This window comes from Trichechus manatus, unplaced genomic scaffold (assembly GCF_000243295.1).
Source record: "Trichechus manatus latirostris isolate Lorelei unplaced genomic scaffold, TriManLat1.0 scaffold00005, whole genome shotgun sequence".
NCBI classification, from domain to species: Eukaryota; Metazoa; Chordata; class Mammalia; order Sirenia; family Trichechidae; genus Trichechus; species Trichechus manatus.
In genome coordinates this window covers 17,532,158-17,556,356 of record NW_004443941.1, presented here as the reverse complement: position 1 = coordinate 17,556,356, position 24,199 = coordinate 17,532,158, and the positions used below count along the sequence as shown (strand labels likewise).

Here is a 24,199-nt window from a genome sequence, read left to right as displayed (position 1 = left end):
AGAAGAATTGATGCCTTTAAATTACAGTGTTGGCAAAGAATATCGAATATACCATGGACTGCCAGAAAAGTGAGCAAATCTGTCATGGAAGAAGTATAGGCAGAATGCTCCTTAGAAGCAAGGATGGCGAGACTTGTCTCACATACTTTGGACATGTTATCAGGAAAGACCGTCCCTGGAGAAGAACATCATGCTTGGTAAAGCAGAGGGTCAGTAAAAAAGAGGAAGACCCTCAGTAAGGTTTGACCCAGTGGCTGCAACAATGGGCTCAGACATAGCAATGACTGTGAGGGTGACACAGGACCAGGCAGTGTTTCGTTCTGTTGTACACAGGGTTGTTATGAGTTGGAACTGACTTGATGGCACCTAACAGCAGCAGCAACAGTGGGTATAAAGTGACATCTCATTATGGTTTTGATTTGCATTGAGATAACTTTTTTTAACTTAATAGGTTAGCAAAAATAAAATCGACAAAGCCCTATTTTTGAGGAAATGAACACTCTTATCGGGGTGTAGCTTGGTACAAATTTTATGGAAGAGTTTTGTAGCATATATAAAAATGTGAAATTTGCTTACCCTTTGATCAGATATCCCATGTCTAGGTATTTGACCCAAGGAGAAAATATTTGGGAAAAGATGTGTCTTCACTGCACCACTCTTTATAATCTCATAGTATCAAAAAATTAGGAACTAACCAAAATATCTACGGAGGGGAACCTGGTTAAGTAAATTATGATGCAAGCATGGATTACCTAGGCAGTCATTAACAATAATGACACAGGTATATTTTTATGGTCATGCAAAGCTATTCGCCACATATTGAGTGGGGACAAAATCAGATTAACACCTTCTCCTCACTTATCCACTATCTCATTATCCGACATTTCGCATTTACAGTGCTAAAAATCTACTATCTGACTATTTTGCGCATTAATAACATGGCTGGCAGTAACGAATGCCGAGGTGCAAGGTGAGAGTAATGCTGGCTTTGATGGTTTAGGTTATATGTCAAGTTGGCTGGGCCATGATTCTCAGTGGTTTGGCAGTTATGTAATGATGTAATCTGGCAGTTATGTAACTATCCTCCATTTTGTGATCTGATGCGGTCGTACTCCATTTTCACATAACACCAATTTCACATAACGACCTGGTCTTTGGAACCTAACTGTGTCGGTAAGTGAGGAGAGGGGGTATTGAATACTTGCATGACAAGATCCCATCTGTGTAAAATACCTTTATGCCTAGAAAGATTTTTGTAATGATGTTGTCCGAAATGTTAATGGTAACTATATCTTAGTGGTGGAATTTTAGGTAATTTTTTTTTTAATTTCATTCTTTTAAATTTTTTTGGTATTTAATTTATTTTAAAAAATCAACCTCTGTAATTTTTTGAGAAAATTATAAAATTCTTTTTAAAAGACTATGCATTTTAGAAGTCACATTTTTGTACTTAACCAAGGCTTAAATTTTAGTAAAGTACTCTTCCCCATCATTACTTTTTAAAACCTCAAAACCATTTACTAAAGGCATAAAGAAATTCATCATTATGGTGATTATATCCACTTGATGTAGAACACTGTGTTAGGCTCTTCCTTCAGAGAATTTTATTATGTACTATAGTTTTATAGAGTTCTTTTTGTATGGAGGTATGCCAGGTATTAGACGTTGGGGGCAGGCCAAAGCTGATGTGTAGCAGTAGGTCGAAATGGTTCTCCGTATGTGCCAGATGTCGAGATAATTATTTTGGGTTCACATTTTCTGTCTTCAACTTTTCCATCTCCCTTTGCAGGGGAACAAAAATAATAACAGTGATTGCCAGTATCAACAACAGTTAACTTCCTTTTTGTCTGAGCTTGTTATGAGTTAGGAATTGTTCTAAACACATTGTATGTATTTTATTAATTTAATACAATAATTTGTGAGATTGATACTATTATCATATTTTACAGATGAGGAACCTGAGGTACAGAGAGGTTGAATAACCTGTCCAAGATCACTAAGCTAGGGAATGGCAGAGCTGGGATTGGAGCCCAATAATTCTGAATCAAAGTACCTCTGGTTCACTGCCTCTATGACTTTGCTTATGAATCTAATCCCAGACCTTCTTGCTGGTTTTTCTTGTTTTTTCCCCAAGCTGTCATTTCTACCAGAAATGCCACAAAAGCTGGGGTGATGAGTACACCTGACTAGACTTCTCTGCAGGAAACATTCAATGAAGTAATCTCTTTGCTTATTCATATATCTACCCATGGAATCTCTTTAGGATTTTACTTAGCATTTCTTTAACATCCTCTTCTCTGAAATGATTGGATTTTCTACTCCTTGAAGTTGAAAATGCATCTGGCGGGGGCGGGGGTGGAGGGGGGTAAGCCTTTCAGGTGTTTCAACTTTACATCAAGATCCATCAGCAGAATGCTTAATGCTAAGGCGGAGAATATTTGTTGCTTTTTCCCAGGAATGCATGATGTTCTCAACCTCGAGCAGTGGAGGTTGCCTGGTGGCCTGATCTTTGGGTCTGACCACTTGGGGAAAACATCGTTTTTAGAAGTCTATAGTTTATTTGGAGCCCTGGTGGAGCAGTGGTTAAGCATTTGGCTGCTAACCGAAAGATCAACAGTTCAAACCCACCAGCCACTCTGCAGGAAAAAGATTTGGCAGTCTGCTTCCGTAAAGATTACAGCCTCGCAAACCCTATGGGGCAGTTCTGCTCTGTCCTAGAGGGTCACTGTGAGTCAGAATCGACTTGACAGCAACAGGTTTTTTTTTTTTTTTTTTTTTTTTGCTATAGTTTATTCTGATTATAGCAGTAATATATGATCATTGTACAAGTTTTGGAAAATACAACCAAGTATAAAGAAGAAATTAACAGCACTCATAATCCTACATCTAGTGATAACCACTAGAAACTACAGTTTCCAAATACATTTGTCTTCTCCTTAAGCAATTCATATCCATTCATGAAGACCATGTAAGTCTTCTAAATAAATGATTTACAGATGACAAGTTTAGAAGATGCCCCTCCATGGAATTTAGTGGGCTAGGATTATTGGGAAAGTTAAAGATGTGCCAAAGTTGATGAAATTAAAATTTCTTGATTTTCTGCTTTAATTTGACTTTCTTAGTTGAAGAAAGGAAATAATTTTACATTGTAAAAACATTAGTATGGATTCAACCTAAAAGGTGTGACTTCAGTGGTTTTATTTGCCCCTGCAAGTGATTTTTTCTTTTTTTTTTTAGCTAACATGGGCTGAATACATAGTAGGTCTTCCACTGGTACTTATTAATTGACTGAAAAGAAGGTTCATGTATGCAAGATTAAGATCTACCTGAAATATTATTAAAATTTAACTTTTGGTATTTGTTATTTTGGTTGTTATGGTTTTTGCTGTGATTGAAATTTAGTAAAATTTATTTAGGATCGTTTACTGGTTTCCTGGGGAAAGGGTTATGAATCTCACCATTATAAAACAACAGCAACAAGGTAAACATAACAAGTAATGTTAAGTTTGTTTCAGGTTGAAATACCTTGGACTGAATATTATTTTTATAGGCCATTTCTTAAGAGAGGGACTTCTATAATCAAAAGGTCTGTCCTCGTCTATTTTCTAGGTATCTGGCCGTCTGAAGAAGTTTTAGCTTACTATGCCCTCAAGCACAAGGATATATTCAGGTACAGAGCTGCATTTAAAAATACTTTTTAGCTCATTATGAGTATCGTGTCTACATATTAAAGAGTCCCATGATTATGTTCTTCAAATTAAATTGTTTTTTAAAGACAAGGATGGGAGGAAAGAAAGAAAGAAAAAAGAAGTTCATGGTGAAAACATGTTGCTTCTGAAAAAGAAATCTGAAATGCCTTCGGGTACTAATATTGCACAGCAAGCTTTTTGCTATATGTCAAAGGCTTTTGATTTCCACTCAAGGCATTTTGTTTCACTTTGATTTTGGGAAAACAAAAGTGAAGCTCCAATCAATCCTTACTGATTGTGAAGGTCAAAAAAAAAAAAACAATAAAGATGTTCTTTCAACTTCTGCTAGGAAAGTCACTTCACTACAAAATATTTGATAAATAAATACCCCACAGCTATTATTTAAAGGTGCCATTCCACCCCTGGTTTTAAAGGTATGCATATATACCTAACAATTTGTATTTGTAAAGTATAAATTATTATTACAGATTCATGCCGCAGAAATAAATGTTTTCAACTGTGAGTGTACATTACAGATCAAACCCACGAATGGGATTTAGGAAAAAGAAAGAAAGAAAAAAAAAACTCCTTTTATTTGAAAATTCTAAAGATGTTTGGTAGACCCAGAAAATACAGGTTTTTCAACTTAATTCTCATTTTGTAAAAGTCATCCAATGTATACTTCCTGAATAGCCCATTATAATTCCAGATAAGCCATTAGGGATCATGGTGTGTGTTTTAACAATAAGTAGTTACAAGTTGGGTCAATAATATGTATAATATGTATTTTTTGAAGCTCTGTGGGTCCATATTTACCAACCAGTCTATGATTGTTTTACTCATTAAGTGTGTTTCAAAATATAAATGTCCTTGCTTGGCTTCTTCTCTTCCCCTCCCCCCTCCCTTTTTAGTCCTGCTTTATTCTCCCCCTGAGAGAAGAAACTTCCCAAACTTGGAATAAGAAACTATCTACAGAGCCTAAGCATATAAAATAAGAACAGAGCAGTCGTGAATTTCGGCTGCAAAGCTGCCCCGGAAGGCTGGCATTTGCTCATCTCACTGGGCTTAAGCTTGACTGGAGCTCCAGTCAGTGAGCTGTGGGCCAGGGTGAGAATGTCCCACGTTGAGGGCTGATGTATAAGCACAAAGGGAAAGGTAAGTGCAGAGTGCCACACCAGATTGTCAGCTTTAACTCTGAGGTGCTTTACTTTTGAGAGGTGAAGTCAGAGCCCAGTCATTACGTTAGCCTGGGTTTGCTGGCTAACTACATTATGCGCCTGCATTGTTTATTCACTGTGTTGCATCGGGGTCAACTGTGATTTAAGTGTTAATTGCTAAATGCTCTTTGTTGTAATTGTTCTTTATGGGGGCAGTTCAGCTTTCCAAAATGTTTAAGTTTGTTTTAGAATTAAAAAAAAAAAATTCAGGATTGCATTTATTTGTGTGTGTGTGTTTTGTGTATGTGACTATAATATAGGTATATACACACTCATATATATTCTTCATTTACTTGTCTAACTGTTTTTGAAGGAATGAATGTGGATTAACACTGTTATCCTTTCCTAACAATTATCTTTCGCTACTCTAGCTAGTTTAGTTCTAAAAGACAGCGCCATTGACAAGGGAAAAAAAGGGAACCTTCTCAGATTTTTCAGCTCAGCGGTGGTAATGTTGCAGTGAACGCTAATGAGGGGTCCCCCACTGATTTGCCTGCTTTGTGACTTTTCTATTTCATAATTATTTTTAAAACGCAAAACGACGTGAGGTAGCCTAGTCATGTCTCCACAACTTCCTGGTAGTGCCGTTTTTACTGCAGATGGCAATTTGTTCTTGTAACATATATATCTCTCTGACCATTTTCATCTAATTTGTATGGGTTCTATCATTTCTTTTCTCTCTTTCAGAGACCTTGCTGTGTGTGAGCTAGGGGGTGGCATGACATGCTTGGCTGGGCTCATGGTAGGTCTTTTCTCAATTCCAATCCCATTCAGAGGGAGGAACAAAAGGAAAAATGTTCCAGGGCCTCCAACTGCTGGGTCAGAGAACCGTCAACAGCATCAGCTGCGGTCAAGCTGCCGGGTCTTCAGAGACCTTCTAGATTGACTTACTTTCGGATCATATTGATTTTATGGTTGCCTCGATGAGCAGAAACATTTTACCTCAGTGTAGTCTGTATCGCTTGTTGTGACATTCCAGGCCTTGCACGGTCTTTCTTTGCCATAGCAAAAGCATTTTTTTTTTTTTTTCAGATTATAGTCCCATTTGCTAAAATACAGGAATAGCCTGGCGAATCACAGTTGGAGCACCATGATATAGCTGCTAATGTTTTGCCTGCATTATTACACCAACAAACATGATCCAGAGCGCTCAGTAATTAGATTCTTTTGAATTAGATTGGCCATTCAGGAACGTAGTTCCCCATTCTCTGGGTTCTGAGTCATGTATTCAGGAGATATTATGTAGCAGCACAGTGCATTAGACAAGTTTTTATGTCTCTACAAATAAAAGCATATTGTTACACTGATTGGCATTTGACAAACCTGTCGCTCTTATACAATGTGTCGAGGTTACAGCCCAATGTGCGAGCATGTCAAAGCTCACAAAAAAATTACCCTCACAAAGCCATCTGCCTGCAATGCAAAGTTATATGAAGGGCATCAGGCAGTCAGACAGAAGCAAGCTGAAAGGCAGAGTGACAGCCTCGTATGATGGCTCTACTAGATAAACAGAAGCCCACAAATGAAAGCCTCTCAGAATACCATCATCCGCTGTCACAATGCAATTACTGAACAGAATGATAGCAAGATAGAGGCTCCCGCAAATGGAATGATAAAAGTATTGACTGATTTGATTGAATGATTAAAATAATGCAGACATAAAATGAAAAAAGATTGAAGATTGTTACAGAGAAATAGGTGAGGAAGCATGATACTGAAGGCTTGTCACTCCTGTCTTCACTTCCACACAGACAAGCATATTTGCTCATTGTTTGCTGTGCTCCCCTTTTTTTTTTCCAGGTTGCTATTTCTGCAGATGTCAAAGAAGTTCTGTTAACTGATGGGAATGAAAAGGCCATCAGAAGTATCCTTATTCAGATAGAAAACGGGTGTGTTGTGCTCATTCCTTTTTCCTGGCTGAGTAACAATTGATATAAAGAAAGACAGCATGGGGTATTAAAAAAGAGTTTCCCCCCACTATAAGTAATTAAGAAGAAGTAGAAATATATGGAATTTGTTGCATAGAACTACACGTGTTTTTTTTTTACGTTTTCCTAGTCAATTCTCATTAAAGGGGCCTACATTTTGCGGGCCATGCAAGGCATAAGAAATATTTCCATACTCATTTTCAAGCATTCTTTTTCGTTGATTTCCATTGCAATTTGTTGGTATAAAATACATTGTTTAATATTTATTGTATTAGATAATGCTTGCAAAAATTAATTTCCAGCTTTGTTTCGTATATTATCTTTTATGCGTGTGATATTGTATCTACCATGTAATATTGTAACTACCTGAATTCCTGAGAAGTTATGCACATCCCCCACTGGAAACACCTATCCAGTTTTCATTATTTCCTTTTATTTAGGATTATAAAACCTATCCTTTTTTTTTTTTCTGCTTTGCGATTACAGTTCAAACCCCATTATGTTAGATTATGGTTTACACAGAGTTCATGGAAATGGAACTGTACTATAACTAAGAAAGCAAGCATAATTTGTGGCTACTTTAGCAATCAAGCTCATATGTTCAGGGACAGTTAATAGACATTAGACACTGAAATGGAAAAGTGGAAGATGTTTGCTTTGGGTTTTTTGATGCACCTTACATTTACATTAGGAGGTAGGCTGTCGACTTACCTGAATTTTAGCCCCCTAAAATGCCAAGGCAGTTTTGATTTGTGTGGCATTTGACATAAAATGTATTTTGGATTTTCTTTTTCTGACTTTCCTATGTAATTCTTTGAAAGTAAAATCTGCAGCAGCCCCATCAGGCTGCTCAAACAGGAGAAAGGAGGTCTAAGAAGCACAGTAGCTAATACTGTTCAGCAGCACTTGTGTGCTCGGCAGAGCCCCACCCAGCTAATTGCCTGACAGACTTAAAAAAAAAAAAATTCAGGGAGGCAAAACAGCCAATCACAAGCTTGGCCTCTCACACAAGGGAAAGAGATCACAAAAGGTGCTTCCTTTTTTAAATGCAGGATTTTAATCATGATCTTGAGACTGTCGCAAGTTTTTCAAAATATTCCTGAAGATGAGCTGATGTTGTTTCATTCCCTCTGCTTTGTTCTGAGTTATTCCTGCACTGTATCATTTCACTGTGCTCCTCCTCCACATGGCAGGGGGAAAACAGCGAGAGGAAGTCAGGTATGCCAGCACAGCTCAAACGGATGTTTGGGGGGGTAGAAAAAAGGCAGGGTTATTGGACAAGAGAAGGTCATTTTAGCCACCAAAACTTACAGATTGGACCCAGTAGCCTGAGGTTTTTCTCAAGGCAGCAGGTGTCTTATTGAATAGCGTCAGAAACCAATTAGAACTTTTATCCAACTATGGGAAGCATCTGTAGTCAGTATGTAAATTTCATTGCACTAAAATGACTATTGAGCCAAACTACAGAGCTTCCAAAGAAGGGAAGGAATGCTAATGTCGTTAATTAATGCACCTTTGCTTTAAATGGCCAAGATGCTGTGCCAGCTCTTGAAATCAGAGAGGAAATCTCAGATTCTGTATTCACTCTGCTGGCCTTTCAAAGAAATGATTGGTACAGCCCCCTCCCAAGAAAATGGATTTTTAACATTTGGTCCTCAGAAGCTCAGCCCTGAGAGTGCTTTATTGTGCTGGGTTTTACAATGGGTTTAATATAGCAGGGTGCCAAAGGGCAGGAGGGGAAGAACTTTACAATGTAGATAAAGTAGGTCCTTTCAGGATGCAGACCAAAACTGGTAGTGTGTTTTATTTCATCTCTTAGGACTTTCCTGATGGAGTTCAGTTTTTATCATGCGGTTGTTCTATGTTTGTGTGCCTTTTTTCTGTTGTAACTAGATCTAATTTTTTAATTAAGAGAAAAAAGCATGCATAAAGCCTTAAAAATTGGCAGTGTGTTTTTCCTGCTTTTAATACTGTTATTCTTGACTTGCTAACGGAGCTTATAATTGGCATTCGTCGTAATCTGTTTTACTGAGTAAGGTTAATAAGAATGGAAATTTTTTTTTTCTATTTGTATGCCCACTTTCTGTAAGAATAACTAATTCACTGATTCGCATATTGTTGATGCATATAGATAGAAACAAACTCATTTAAAAATTACTGTTTACATCTTTCCTTTAAAATTTTAGGAAGCCTAAATTATATAGCAGTTGTAGGATATTATCCAAAAATTACTTTCTAAAAAGTAAAAGTGGATGTCAACAAAAAAAGGGGAGAAACATTGCCAGAAACCAGAAAATCTCTAAGCAAAGCTGCTAATTATTCTTAATGGGCAAGATGAGCACATTAAGAAACAAATGAATACATCAGTGAAATGTAATTGAAAATCGACCTGGCAGTCGTACATCACATCTGAGTATTGGCCTGTTTATTACCCTTGTCATTTAAAAAATTATTTTTTTTGTTCTTGGCATCTGAATTTAATGAATCCAACTGAGTCTTACTTCCTAGCCTCTTACGCTTATAAGATTCTGATTTTTATCTTTTTTTTTTAAAAAAAGGCATTTTCTGATATTTCTGTTTTATCTTCTCTGTTATTTTTATTTTTTAGTATGTGAAGCAATGGGTGGATAAATTCTGAATTTTTATACCACAGAAGCATATCAACCAGTTGCAAGGTTATTTACTATCTCCCTAAAATGTTTCAGATGGATTGTCTATGTCTTTCAGAGCCCCTCTGCCTTGACTCTGGAAAGCTAGATGTTGATCTGAGATTTGTTTTAAACAGAGATAGAAAAGATATTAAGACTTGAGATATAAATGATTATTGTGGGTCCTAAATATTTTCTCAGACTTATGGGTAGTTGTCTTTGAAGAAGCCTTTGTGGTGCAGTGGTTAAAGCACTCAGCTGTTAACCAAAAGGTCAGCGGTTCGAACCCACCAGCCACTCTGAGATTCTCCTTAGTCTTTAAACTGCATTGCTGGGTCTAACCCAGGAGCATCTTAGAGCCCCCCTACCTGGCAGCGACCATTCATTAAAGGCAGCATTTTATCTGTACCCTAAGAGAACAAAGGATAAATTTGGAAATGAGATCCTTTGGTTCACCCGGTTCTCAAATTTACCCTAAAATAGTATGAGACAGGTTCACTTTTCTTTGGGACTGCCCTTTAAAGAAATCTCCAAGTGTCCACAGATAATAATCACTCAAAAAGGGTCTGTAGCTGGTGATGACAATGAAGTACAAATAAGGGAGAGAATTTCTACACCGAGTTATTATTCGTGCTAAACCTCTTCCAAATCATAATGAATAGAAGTACAATATCTCAAGGTGAGCAGTCCCTTTGTGGTTACAATCACTCATTCACTCAGTGCAAGAACCCTGCCTTGACTCCAGCTTAGTAAACATCAAGTGTGTTGTCTGCAAAATATATCAATGCTTGGTGGCCCATTTCTTTGTGCTTCTGACCCAAGCATCTTATCCCCACAGTAAGCACAGTCTGGATCATGATCTGGAGCTCAGGATTCTCCAAAAGTTGGTGAATCTCCTGTGCTTTCAAGAAGAGATACCCCTGGCTTAACATTGTTTTATATAACAGAATCCCTGACTTGAGTAACGAATGAATTAAACTTCATGTGGACCATGCAGTTTGTGCTGTGGATGGTTCAGAACTTGGGAATCCCAGGCCACCACCCTGTCTCCAGGCACTTCCTCCAATAGTGATGCTGGCTGTTCTTCTGTCTATTAGATGAGCCATAAATGAACTCCAAGTGCCTCACACTGGGTAGGAACTCAACAGATATCTTTTAAAGTTAATTCATGCCATTTCAGGTGCTGGACAAGGCAGACATGGTCCCTGTCCTCGTGGAGCTGACATTCCAGAGAGGGAATTGGTTGGCAACTGATAAGGATCAGTCATCTGGTGGCTGTGAAAATGTCGTTTTGATGTCTATCCTTAAGCCATTGAGTAAGGAATAAAAAACCAAACCCATTGCCATTGAGTCGGTTCTGACTCATAGCGCCCCCACAGGGCGCTTGGAAACCCATAAGGTTTCCAAGGCTGTAATCTTTACAAAAGCAGGCTGCCACATCTTTCTCCTGGGGAGTGGCAGGTGGGTTCAAACTGTCGACCTTTTGGTTGGCAGCCGAGCACTTAACCAGTGTGCCACTAAGCCTCCTTGAGTAAGGAATAAACCCAAACCAAACCAAACCCATTGCCATCAAGTTGATTCCAACTCATAGCGACCCTATAGGACAGGGTAGACCTGCCCCATAGGATTTTCAAGCAGCGGCTGGTGGAATTGAACTGCTGACCCTTTGGTTAGCAGCCGAGTTCTTAACCACTGCAAATAGAGAAGGCTAAATGAGTGCTGTATTCTTGTTTGCTGATTATTTAGTTACAAGACAGTCAAATGCCGCAGAAGACGTTATTGGTGATTGGAACAACTGTTACTATTAATAAGGATTGGACTTGCTGTCCCTTCCCAAAAGGTATCTTTTCAAATGTTGGGAAGTATTAATACTAATAGTAGTAGTAACAAAAGGCATCACTTTGGATGTAAAGTTGTAAGTGTACCATTAAGGAGTTTTTGTATCTCCAAGAGTGATTCTGTTATCCAGGAACCAAGGGGTTAGTCTAAATCATATCTCTGAATTTGTAACAGAAATAATTGAAAACACAGACTTTGCCTTGGCTAAAGCACACTGTATGCGTGAAAGACATTGGGAAACTCCAGGGCAGAAGTCTTCTGATTCCTTCCAGATATTTAAATTCTATAATATAAATATTCACGTAGTTAGTTCTGAGCAGCGGGGAAAGAATATAAAGCTTAACTGCCAGACCTCTATCCCACCAAAGCCTTTGCCTGAACTATTAAAAAAAAAAAAGGTAATAAATTAACATCCATTAGGCTAACTGGAAGGTCTGCAGTTCAAACCTACAGTGGCTCCTCAGGAGAAAAGACTGGCAGTCTGCTCGCGAAAGATTACAGCCTAGGAAACCCTATAGGGCAGTTCTGTACTCTGTCACATGGGGTCACTCTGAGTCTAATCAACTCCATGGCACACAACAACAACAACGAACCTACTATGTGTCAAACCCATTAAATGTGATACTCCCGTAAACCTTACAACAGCCCTCTAAAATGTGTGTTATTACTCCTATTTTAAAGATGTAGCTCAGAGAGATTAATTGACACAGGTCAGTCACACAGTTATTAGAAGAATCCAGACTAGAAGCCAGGTTCATTTGACTTCAAAGCTTTTTTTTTTTTTCCGCCCTCATTAAACCATTCTGTCTCACCAAAAACTAGAATGATTTGGTGAATGTGATCTTGTATTTCCTCAGCACCCTCTGGAAGAAAAGGCCTCTTGCCCATAAATGGAACAGTCAGTGTTAACAGAGTTCACAGTACTGCCATATCATTCACCCTCTCCATTCGTTGGAGTCATAAACACATTTAAGAACACTTTGTAAACTTAGGGGCCCTGGTGGCACAGTGGTTAAGAGCTCAACTACTGACCAAAAGGTCGGCAGGTCAAATCCACCAGTCGCTCCTTAGAAACCCTATGAGGCAGTTCTACTCTGTCCTGTATGTAGGGTCACTATGAGTCAGAATCGACTCCACGGCAATGGAAATCAGAATGAATAGGATTTATATTATAATCTCATAGTTTTGCACCCTCACTTTTGATGCTCTAATGAAAATAAACCAAGAGCATTATGTTATTATCTTAAAAATAATTTCTTGCTTAAAGAACAGTCCCAACTCTTAAAATGTGTGCGCAACTACTGATAAATATAACAATACTAATTGCAGAGGGAGGTTAATATTTTAAACACTATTTTATACATACACATATTAAGGTAGCTAATAGAATTTGTGCTTAAATGACTGTTACTAGTTTCAGTTTAAATGACTGTTAGTACGTCTCTTTAATAGTATATATACAAAAATATATATCTTTTAAGAATAAAAATCAACTGAAACAAAATTGACATGGAGCCTCACTCCTGAACTGTGCTTTATTTAAGAAGAAAATCTGGATATAGAACACTGGTTTCCTTTTAGCCACCAGCGTATACCCTGTAGCTCTCAAAATCCAGTTGCCCAGACAAGGAGATTGGAGGTGATTGCTCTGTATCCATTTAATCAAAAATCACATTAAGGCTTTCTTTGCACCCAGCACCTCCCACTGAAGTCTACCAGAAGCTGGGTGCAGTTCAGAGACCACGATTTGGTCCATCATGTTGAACACCATCCTGGACATATTGACTCGATTTGACTGGATTTCTTTTATTACCCTGAGAGTGACAGAGAAGAATGATAAAATCTATTATTGGACACAGTGGCATCCAGAAGAACCACCTCAAAATCTGACCTAAACTAAAGGATGGGGAGTAGATGATGAGAATGTATCTACTGAGGTAATATTTTAAAAACATGGTTATTGCCATGTTTTCTCTTTGCACTTGTTTTAATATAAAAAACACCTCCTAAACTACAAAATATATTTCCTGTCCAGTTCTAAAAATAAAGCAGCTAAATACTGCTGTGATTTTTTTCATTAAAAAAAAAATTACCTCTAGAATATAAATTCATATGCTTGCTTCAGCCTGACCACCTGGAGTCACAGGTTTATAAATTGTATAAAAGTATATAGTGTTAAGATGTTTACTAAAAATTATTAATAGATTTCCTGAGTTATATAATTTAACTTCCCTGTGACTATTTTATAAAAAGTATTACCTCCACTAACAAAATAATATGTTTTGCTTGATAGATTAGTCATGTACTCATAGGACGCTACAGGTGTACCGCGCACATTATGGCATGTGGCTGGGTGCCATGGAAACGCCGAGCAGGGTGTGGCCGGAGTGTGGGGGAGCTTAATCAGAAACTGTTGTCAGTTGACGGTCTATTAATTTTGTTCTCCTCAGAATAAAGATGTCAGCTGTCCTTTTCTGCAAGACATTTCATTTAGATGACTTTCCTGAAATACTTTGTTCCTGAAATAGAACTGTAGGCCGATTGTGTCATTTTAGTTAATCAAAACAAGTAGGCAAATTAGTCTCTTTTATTTTTGTAATGAATGTAATTTAACGGTATTTAATTTGCATACAGGAAAGTTCACCCAGGAAAAAAAAAAGTCTACATTATAGCACTTTTGTAAACCTCAACAAAGCCCTTCATTAGGAGACCTAATTGATTTTTCCTACCCACTCCTGGGGGAAGAAAGCTATCACAGTACCTGCTTATTCACTCCGAGAAGAAATGGGTGTGCCTGGTGGTTCAAGCAGAGATTTGGGTTAAAAAGGCCTGTGGCTCTGTTCTTGCGGGGAGACCTTGGCCAGTGCTTGTTTTAAGCACTCAGGAAATCTGCTTTTCTGAGCAATAGGAGAACATCACTTGTCTGCTTGGTTTCCTCCCCATGGGCCCAATTTAGTACAGCTTGCAGCCTGCACTGGAATTATTTTATTGCTTGTTTATTCAAATCTACCTTATTCCAAAAGAGGGATTTTGAGGCTTCTGACAGTGACACATAGAATATGCCATATAAAAAAAGAAAATTTATACCATATAAATGATAAAATGAGGGCAAGTGAAAATTAAAAAGCCAGGAAAGTATGAAACCAGGAGTAGAGGCCAGTACAGAAAATACATGCTATAGGAGCTCTTGTGGTTGTTAGAGGTAGCTCATACATTTGTCTCTGAGCTACACAGGGGCCAGAGCAAAGAGGGGAAAAGGAACAGTTGTACAATTTATGGTGTTCAGGAGGTGAAGCAAAAACAGTTGATCTGAAGTCCAGCTTTTCCTGGTGTTGAAACCTGACATGATTTCTCTCACAGGGCCTCATAAAGATGGCACTGTGTGATGTAATGGGCCAGCTCCTCAACAACATCTCTTCAATAAATACGGCTCTTTTGTACAAGACCTTACATTCGTGCAGATGCCAAAGGCCAAAGCATAGGTCTGTACAGGCAGTTCTTCAAGGGAACTTCCATTGGATTGACTTTCTTCTTCAGTAATTCATTTTCTCTCAAGGATTCTCTAAACTTTTCTCCATCTTTCTCTTCTGTCTTCTTCCCATCTCTCTCCCTGCTGCTCATCCCCACCCTCCCGACCGGCATTTAGGAAATTGGAAATACTTCCGTTCAAACCATCTCCAAAGACTGCCATTGGCCTCCCCACTGACTGAAAGAGGCTTGCCTTTGGACTCCTGGCTGTTTTAAGTGAGTGGGGCATGGTACCTCATGGGACCTACAGAACAGTCACCTCCCCACAGCCAGCACCCATAACCCTGGCCTTGCTGTGATGCCACCTGAATGTGCATTTTACAGGTAACAAAACTATGCCCAGGGAGGAAAAATAGCTTGCCTCTGGTAGGTAATTCGGCAGCATTTGGTGGCAGAGCCAGGGTTAGATGCTTCCCCTCCTGCCTCATACCCTACAGCTCTTCCCTTTTCTCCGTGCTGATCCTGTGTACAAGAAGATTACTATGTTTGTAGGTCTTTTTTTGTTTTGTTTTTTGAAGCAGTTGATAATCACTGCAGAAGCTTTCTTAACCATGTCCAACAGATGTGAGAGACATCATCACAAGGAATCAGAAGTCCGGTGTGTTTAAGACTCGGAAAATATCAAGCTGGTAAGATACCTTTCTGCATTAAAACATACTCCAGTTGAAACTGTTTTTCTTGGTATCATAGACGATTGTTAAAAATAATAGTAGCTAACATTTGTTGAGCACTTACTATGTGCCAGGCACTGTTCTAAGCACTTTATAAGTATTATTTCACTTAATGCTCGTAAGAACCCTATGTGGCAGATGCTGTCAGTATCCTCAATTAATAGATGAGAAAACTGAAGATTAAGGGTATTAAATACTGAGTTGGGAATGATTTAAGGGCTGAGATTGTACAGTATGAGGTTGGAAGAAGCCCAACCTTAGGCCTTATGAGTGGCTCTACTCCAGTGGTTCTCAACCAGGGGGACTTTCGGCACTGTCTGGAGATACTGTTGGTTTTTATAACTGTGAGAGGGTAGTGATGGCTACCGGCATCTAGTGGGCAGAGGCCCAGGATGCTGTCAAACACCCTACAATGCATAGGGAAGCCTCCGACAACAAAGAATTATCTGGCACAAATTGTCAATAGTGCTGAGATGGAGAAATCCTGCTCTTCCCATGATTTACAAATAGCCTGGGTATCCATTCCCTTTGAGATTCTGTTAATTCTTCTCAACCTAGGAGAAATACTCACCCTCAGGGCAAACAATGGTATTTTCTGCAATGCTGCATTGTATTTTTGCCCTGTTGGTATGGACATAGAGGAATGAGTAGTTTTCACATAAAATATCTTTATTTGTGCATTTATTTAATATGTTTCACCGCAGGTATTGTTAGAAGAAAAATTTCGATTTTTAATTATTTACTTATCACTGTTCATCTGCCATCCTTGATATTTTCAGGACACTCGCCTTACCCCAACTGCCCAGTCTGGGATAAAAAAAAATAAAGTAGATGAACAGCTGTCCTGCTTAAAAGCTAAAACTATTGACAGGTTGGGATAAGGCTATAGAATAGCAATGATTTTTTTTTTTTTCTCTTACATTTGTGAGTGAATATAATGAAGTGTCCACATATGTATTTTTAAATCCAGCATTCGAATGTTCAGAGGAGGCTGATGGCACAGTGGGCAGTATGTTCTGTGTTTTTCACGTAAATAAACAAGCCGGTCCTGCCACCGGGCAAACCTACAGCGGTCCGGAGAAAGAGCAGGGCCTGCCCTCACCTGTGTCCTTCATTCTCGGGACAGGTCTTATTCCACAATGCAGACTGCCAGACCCTTCTGGAAAGGACTTTCCTTTTGGACGTGATTTTCAACCTGGTCTTTTAGTTATCAATCAAAAGCACATTTTCTATGTTGTCCTCATTTACATTTAGTTTAATGCTTAAGGTCATTTGTGAGCATTTGAGTGTACTTCAGCATATGGAATGAGGGAATAATAGATTTTAGCTTCATGCTGTGAAGAGAGATTGTGTTTTTTCGAGACATAATGTTGTTTGCTGGGTGTTAATAATCACTAATTAATAAACATATCGAGACTTCTAAAATGTTGCATTTTGAGGAATAAAAATGTCAAGTGTTTAACTTATGGAGTGCAATAGTATTTTCTAACATCTCTGCATAAAATAATTAGGTTACATAAAGAAGCAAAATGTCCTTGTTCAACACAGAGCATATCCAAAATGTTTAATACATGGCCTTTGTTTCTGTTTTTCTGTTCTCAAAACTGCGAGTTCTCAATATATTGTTCTGATATATACCTGGACATATAGCCTCTATGTCAATCATCATAGAGGAATCTCCAAGTTAAGGGGTTTTTCCGTCTTTATCTCATATTAATTGTGGTCAGTTTCTTCTCTTGAAACCACTGCAAGCTTTTTGTCCAAAGTCTACTAAAGCACTTGCCCAGAACACAGGTGGATGAGTCAGCCCTTGAAATGCCTTTATCTTACATTAAGGAGCTACTTGACCACTTAACCTTCAAGAAGCTAAAAGGAAGCTGCCATCTGATGATGTAATAATCATCATTCCCCTTCTAGCTACTGCTTTGCCACCCATAACCAGTACAATGTGATGAAAGCATTAGCAAGAAAATTAGAAATAAAAGGAAACTGTTCACAAAAGAGCTAAAATGTAGTTCAGTGTTCTTTTTCAGTGCCTCAATGCATATGCAGAATTTCTCCTCCAAACTGGAGGTGTAGAATAACAGCAGCGACAGATAACTGAGAGGTATTTACCATAGCTACAAAGCCCACACGTGAGCCAAATATTTCTGCTATTAAAAAGCACTTCAAAGCTTGACATGAAGTTTGTAACAGCTGAATGTCTCCAGTGACTTCATTTGTGGAAAAGATGTAAAAGCAGAAAGGGAAGTCGTGATATGAGAACTGTGAATCTAGGAAATGGTGTTTTAAAAAGAATAGGAGCTGCTCCGAATTCTGACTGGCACCCCCAAATGCCCATCCCCACTGCTCTCATAATGTTCTCAGTAACTCTCAGATTCCTCCTGATGCCAACCCCTTCTTACCTCTCAGACAGGACACACCCAGGTTTTGTGGGGCTTGAAACTTATTTGAGGGACCTCTTTATAAAGATGAATTCAATTGTAGCTTACTTTAGCAACACTTACAGAAACATACGACCATGTGGACACTTTGGCAGGGCTCCCAACAAGGCCTCGGAAGGGACCTCTGTAGGTGAGGGGACCTGACGCTTCGATGTCATTAGCTTCTCTTTGAAACCACCTCTGCTCTCTTAACCACCACCATCCTTGCTAAGAATAACTTTCATCCCTTACATCCCAAACTTTCTTACTTCCTCTGATCCATTTCAATCCCAGTTCTGATTGTTGCTAGATGTGGAAGATATGTTTATGAAATCCTGGAAAATTTAACCCTGGCCAATATCTAGGATCCACATATATGCAGCATTATATCCATTACATCCCAAAAATCTTAATACAGTCATTCCATGGTTCATTCATTTGTTCATCCATGCAGCCATCCATTGACTAATATGTCCAACATACTCTGCCTTTGAGAACATAGATACAGAGTTATCAGAGTAACTCTTGAACAAAGGAAATCATGCTACTAAATATAGCTAGAGATTGGTGAAAGAGCAAGGATATTTACAGCATCTCAATTGCTAGGTTTATCTGAAGCTGTCTTCAAAATTGTGACTCTCTAATAAAGAATCATTTGAAGCTTTTGACGTCTACATATTTCTAGGTCTTCCAGAATTAGTGAATGGCGTCATTCTCTGCTTATTAGTTAAAAGCTACAGTTTTAAAAAATCAATTAAATTTTCCTTACTAGGATGTTAAAAGCGAGTTTCTACTTAAGAAAAGAGTTATCTGTGTGTGAAAATTGCTAGTGACATTTAGACCTCTGACTTTTATTATTCTTTGCTAAACTATTAATTTTAGTAAACTATGGAATTTACTGGAGTCCCTGGGTGGTGCAAACAGTTAACGTGCTCAGCTGCTAACCCAAAGGTTTAGAAGTTCAAGTCCACACAGATGTACCTTTGAAGAAAGACCTGATGATCTGCTTCTAAAAAATCAGCCATTGAAAACCCTATGGAGCACAGTTCTACTCTGATACACATGGGGCCGCCATGAGTTGGAATCAACTCAATGGCAACTGGTTTCTGGTTTATGGAACTTACTATAGCTTTTAACACTTTATTATAGCCCAAATTTTACCTATATATGGGCCCACAAGCCCCTGTGGTGCAGTGGTTAAGAGCTGGGCTGCTAACCAAAAGGTCAGCAGGTCAAATCCACTACCTGCTCCTTGGAAATCCTATGGGGCAGTTCTTCTCTGTCCTATAGGATTGCTATGGGTTGGAACTGACTTGACAGCAATGGGTTTGATTTTTGGTTTTGGGATGGGCCCACAGGATTGGCTTTTGGTCCCATTACCTTACTGCTTTTTAAGATTTTTGCCTTCTCTGAGGCTCTGTTTCCTTTAGAGCTTAAATTGGGAATGTGGAAAATGATTAAAAAGTACACATCCCAACCAAGTGGGATCCAACTGCTGATTTCCCAGACCTTCTACAGGCTGGCTTCACTCTCTTCATCCAATCTGGCCTCCACTGCTCTCCACCACTCACCACTCTTTCATCACCCAGGCCTCTTCCCTTTCCTCCTAAACATATTTGATCTTTCCCATCTCTGGTCTTTGCTAGTCTTGTTCCCCATCTCTTCGTCCATCTAAATCCTTTGAGGATAGTTCAATTACCATTTCCTCCTGCCATCTCAGATTACTTCACCCTACCCTAATCTCTTCTTTCTCTTAACTTTTGTTGACCTTAGAACAGTACCACAATTTAACATGCCATATTCTTATTGTTCAAAGCATGGTGGCTTTGTTTCCATGTTCATTCATTCATTGGGTCATTCCTTTGTTGGACTAATATTTTGATCACCGCTGTTTGCCAAGTACTATTTAGGTGCTGGAGATATAGTGGTAAACAAGATGAAGAAAGTCCATGCCTTCCTGGAGTTTACATTCTATAGTGAGAGAGATAGATAATTTTCTGGAAGGCAAAGATTCTGTTTAACATGTTTTTAAATTTCCCTGAAGCAATTAGTATACTTTATCCTAGTATATAAAAGCTTTTAAGATTTGTATTTGGAGTAGATTTTGAAAGACAGGCATTCATAGGGCTTAGGGAACCAAACAATTTTTAGTAGAAGAAAGTCAAGCTCTAGCAATCCAGACATCAGTTTATATATCAGATAGCTGACTTTCATTTCAGGCATGCACACGCAGTGTCTGTAGACAAACTGACAGTGTGAGTAGGCATTTATCTGTCCTTTGTCAGGTTGAAGAGGAAGGTTACTAGAAGGTAACTGAGATAAGGAAGCTGAGGACTCTCTTTAAGGAATTTTCTAATGAAATATACCTGTTGGTAAGTTTTGTTAGAAATATGGTAACAGAATCTTGAGAACTGCTGAGAATTCCAGAAACACCACGGTCCTGTTTCCTTCTGTTGCTGTCTTGGATATGAGAAAATGAAATTACTATGTGTACTTTATATTATAACATAACATTGTTGATTTGCTTGACAAGTTTATAGAAGGGCTCATGTCTCTACTATTTAGTGTTTTGCAGCGAAGAAAACAACTCCCACAGGAATGTTATCCAATTTCAGATACTTTGATAAAGAACTCTCTTTTTTGTACACCCATTCCTCACTTACCAACATGGTTAGATTCCAAAGACCATGTTCTTATGCAAAAATTGATGTTATGTGAAAATGGAGGATGACCACATCAGATCACAAAATGGAGGATGACTACATCATTACATAACTTCCAAATTACATCATTGCATAACTGCCAAACCACTGACAATCATGGCCCAGCCAAGTTGACACAAAACCCTAACCATCACAGCCAGCGTGACTCTCACCTCGCACCTTGGCATTTGTTACTGCCAGATGTATGTCTTTAGTGCACAAAATAGTCAGATAGTAGATTTTTTACTATTGTCATAAATGCGAAATGTCGGATGACAAGATATTTGATAAGTGAGGAGTAGGTGTATTAAAATGAGCCAGATTTATGTTTTGGAGACATTGTGCTATTTTTGTTTTCATTGGCTCGTTTTCAGAAGTAGATCGCCAGGCCTTTCTTCCTAGTCTGTCTTAGTTTGGAACCTGTTCAGCATCATAGCAACATGCAAGCCTCTACTGTCAGACGAGTGATAGGTACGCACAGGATGCATTGGCGAGGAATCCAACCAGATCTCCCACATGGAAGGTGAAAATTTTGCCACTGAACCACCAGTGCCCTCTGTGTTGTTTTAGGGGCCCTCTTAAACTGCAGCAAATTGAAAATTAAGGTTTTTGCTTCTAAGATAACATGGTATTGACTTTTTCGACGTGCCGATGCCTGTCCTTTACCAAAGTCAAAATCTCACTACCAAAAATAGGCTAGGTTCTGTATTGATAGAGCAGGTCTGCATGTCAGAATTCTGAGTTCTCTGTGAATTTGTCTTATGATTTTAAGAGAAAAATTCTTCCTTCACTGAGTTTTATGTCACAGAAGTTACATATCAAATAATATTTTCATTTTCAAAGGAGTTATTCTTAGGTGCCGTTGAGTCGGTTCCAACTCATAGCAACCCCACGTACAACAAAACGAAACACTGCCTGGTCCTGCAACATCCTCACAATTGTTGTTGTGCTTGAGCCCATTGTTGCAGCCACTGTATCAGTTCATTTCGTTGAGGGTCTTTCTCTTTTTCACTGACCCTCTACTTTCCCAAGCATGATGTCCTTCTCCAGGGACCAGTCCCTTCTGATAACATGTCCAAAGTACGTGAGTCAAAGTCTTGCCATCCTTGTTTCTAAACAGCGTTTTGGCTGTACTTCTTCTAAGATAGATTTGTTCATTCTGACAGTCCATTGTATATTCAGTATTCTTCACCAACGCCATAATTCAAAGGCATCAGTTCTTCTCCGGTCTTCTTTATTCATTGTCCAGCTTTCACATGTATATGAGGCAATCGAAAATACCATGGCTTGGGTCAGGCCCACCATAGTCCTCAAAGTGATTCCAAAGGAGTATTCCGCTTAAAAATGGACAAGGGCAATCTTAAGATTTTTTAGAGTATGGCCACATAACAATCCATTACTAAACCATGATTGATTTTTTTACTTTAATAATGAGCATTAGTTTGTTTTCAGAATTTTGCTATTACAAACAGTGCTTCACTGAACACATCTGTATATGAACTTTACATTTCAAATATATCTACAGAACAAATTTTCAGAAGTAGATTTTGTCTATTCATGCATCCCTACCAAATTGTGTAAGTAACTCTATCTTTGTAATGTATTTTCATTTCAGTTAAGTCTACACCGTTGCCATTATTTTTTCTTTGTAAAATTTTCTAAAATTATGTTGACATTTTTATTATATTGGCATTTTCATTGTAATTGAAATACATTTACAAATTTACTGACTTGACATTTCTATAACTGAGTCTTCCTATTCTTTTTATTTTTACTTTAGTTTTCTTTTTATTTTTTGTTACATGTTTCAGTAGCACTTAAAATTTTCCTTTATTTCTCTTGTTTGTTTTTAGAGACTTCTTTATTTTTTTGTTTCTCTTATAAATGGGATCTTCCATTATATTTTCCAACTAGTTGTTATTTGTATATTTAAAAAGCTATAAAGTAAATGTTAACTAGCCAGTTCAATGAGTTATTATTATTTCTAATAGCTTGTCAGTTTACCCTCTCGGGTTTTCTAAGTAAACAATCACATCATCAGCAAATGATGACAATTTTGCTTTCTTTCCAATTTTTATACCTCTTTTTTCTTTCTCTTGTATAATTTTATTGTTTCAAATTTTCAGAATGATATTAAATAATGGACATCTGCGATTCTGACTTTGTTGGGAATTCTGTAATGTCCCACCGTTAAGTATGCATTCGTTTTTGAGTTTCGATATATATTTTTTATCTTGTTTATAGAATTTTTTATTGTCCATATTTTTAAGAGATTTTATCATAGATAAATATGGAACTTTACCAGATGCCTTTTCAGCATCTATAGAGATGATCACTTGCTTTTCTTGTTTCACCTATTACTATGACAAGTCGTAAATACAGGTTTCCTAATATTAAAACATCTATGCATTCCTGCTATGAACCCTATTTGGTCATGGAGTCATAATAATTCTTTTAACATGTGGCTATATTCAAGTAACATGTTATCTGGGGTTTTTTTCAAACAGCTTTATTGAGATATAATTCATACACCATACAATTCACTTCTTAAAGTGTGTAATTCAGTGGCTTTTAGTATATTCACGGAGTTGTGCAGCCATCACCACAATGAATTTTAGAACATTTTCATCACCCCAAAAAGAAATCCTGAACCCAATAGCCGTCACTCCTCATAACCGTATTATTTCCTTCCTCCCCCCAGAGCTAGGAAACTGCTAATTTACTTTCTGTTTCTGTGGATTTGCCTCTTCTAGACAATTCATATAAATGGAATCGTATATAATATGTGGTCTTTTTAACTAGCTTCTTCCACTTAACACAGTGTTTTCAAGATTCATCCATGTTATAGCATATATCAGTACTTCATTCCTTTTTATGAATGAATAATATTCCGTTGAATGAATATACCAAACCAAACCAAACCCACTGCTGTCAAGTTAATTCTGATTCATAGCGACCCTACAGGAGAGAGCAGAACTGCCCCATAAGGTTTCCAAGGCTATAAATCTTTACAGAAGCAGACTGCCACATCTTTCTCCCGCAGAGTGGCCGGTGAGTTTGAACTGCTGACTTTTCAGTTACCAGCTGAGCACTTTAACCACGGTGCCACCAACCCCCTTTTGTATGAATATACTGTATTTTATTTATCTATTCCTCATTGATGAACATTGGGTTGTTTCCACCTTTGGCTGTTATGAATAGCACTTCTGTGAACAACCGTGTACTAGATTTTGTGTGGACATGTATTTGTATTTCTCTTGGGTATATATAGGCATATGGTAACTCTATGTTTAACCTTTTGAGGAACTTCCAGACCATCTTCCAAAGCAGCTGCACCATTTTACATTCCCACCAGCAGTATGTTGTATTATCTGGGCTTTTTGCATTGATGTTCATCAGTAAAATTGGTCCGCAGTTTTCTTTTATTGTGCAATCTTTGTAAGATTCGGTATCACTGATATGCTGGCTTCTTAAAAGAATTTGAAGGCTTTTCTTATCTTTTGTACCATCTCTTATATGGGTCACCCTAAGTTGCTATCATACTGCTAGATAAG

The 24,199-nt window shown here is 38.1% G+C and overlaps 1 protein-coding gene across 1 annotated transcript in view; it reads left to right on the top strand.

The window, feature by feature from the left end:
• Nucleotides 1-24,199, top strand: part of CAMKMT (calmodulin-lysine N-methyltransferase) — a 456,979-nt gene that overhangs the window by 383,602 nt on the left and 49,178 nt on the right. The window contains exons 4-7 of the mRNA XM_004369498.2: nucleotides 3,610-3,670; nucleotides 5,594-5,648; nucleotides 6,707-6,770; nucleotides 15,412-15,478. Of these exons, the coding sequence (XP_004369555.1) occupies nucleotides 3,610-3,670; nucleotides 5,594-5,648; nucleotides 6,707-6,770; nucleotides 15,412-15,478 (247 nt within the window). The remainder of the gene's footprint in view (nucleotides 1-3,609; nucleotides 3,671-5,593; nucleotides 5,649-6,706; nucleotides 6,771-15,411; nucleotides 15,479-24,199) is intronic.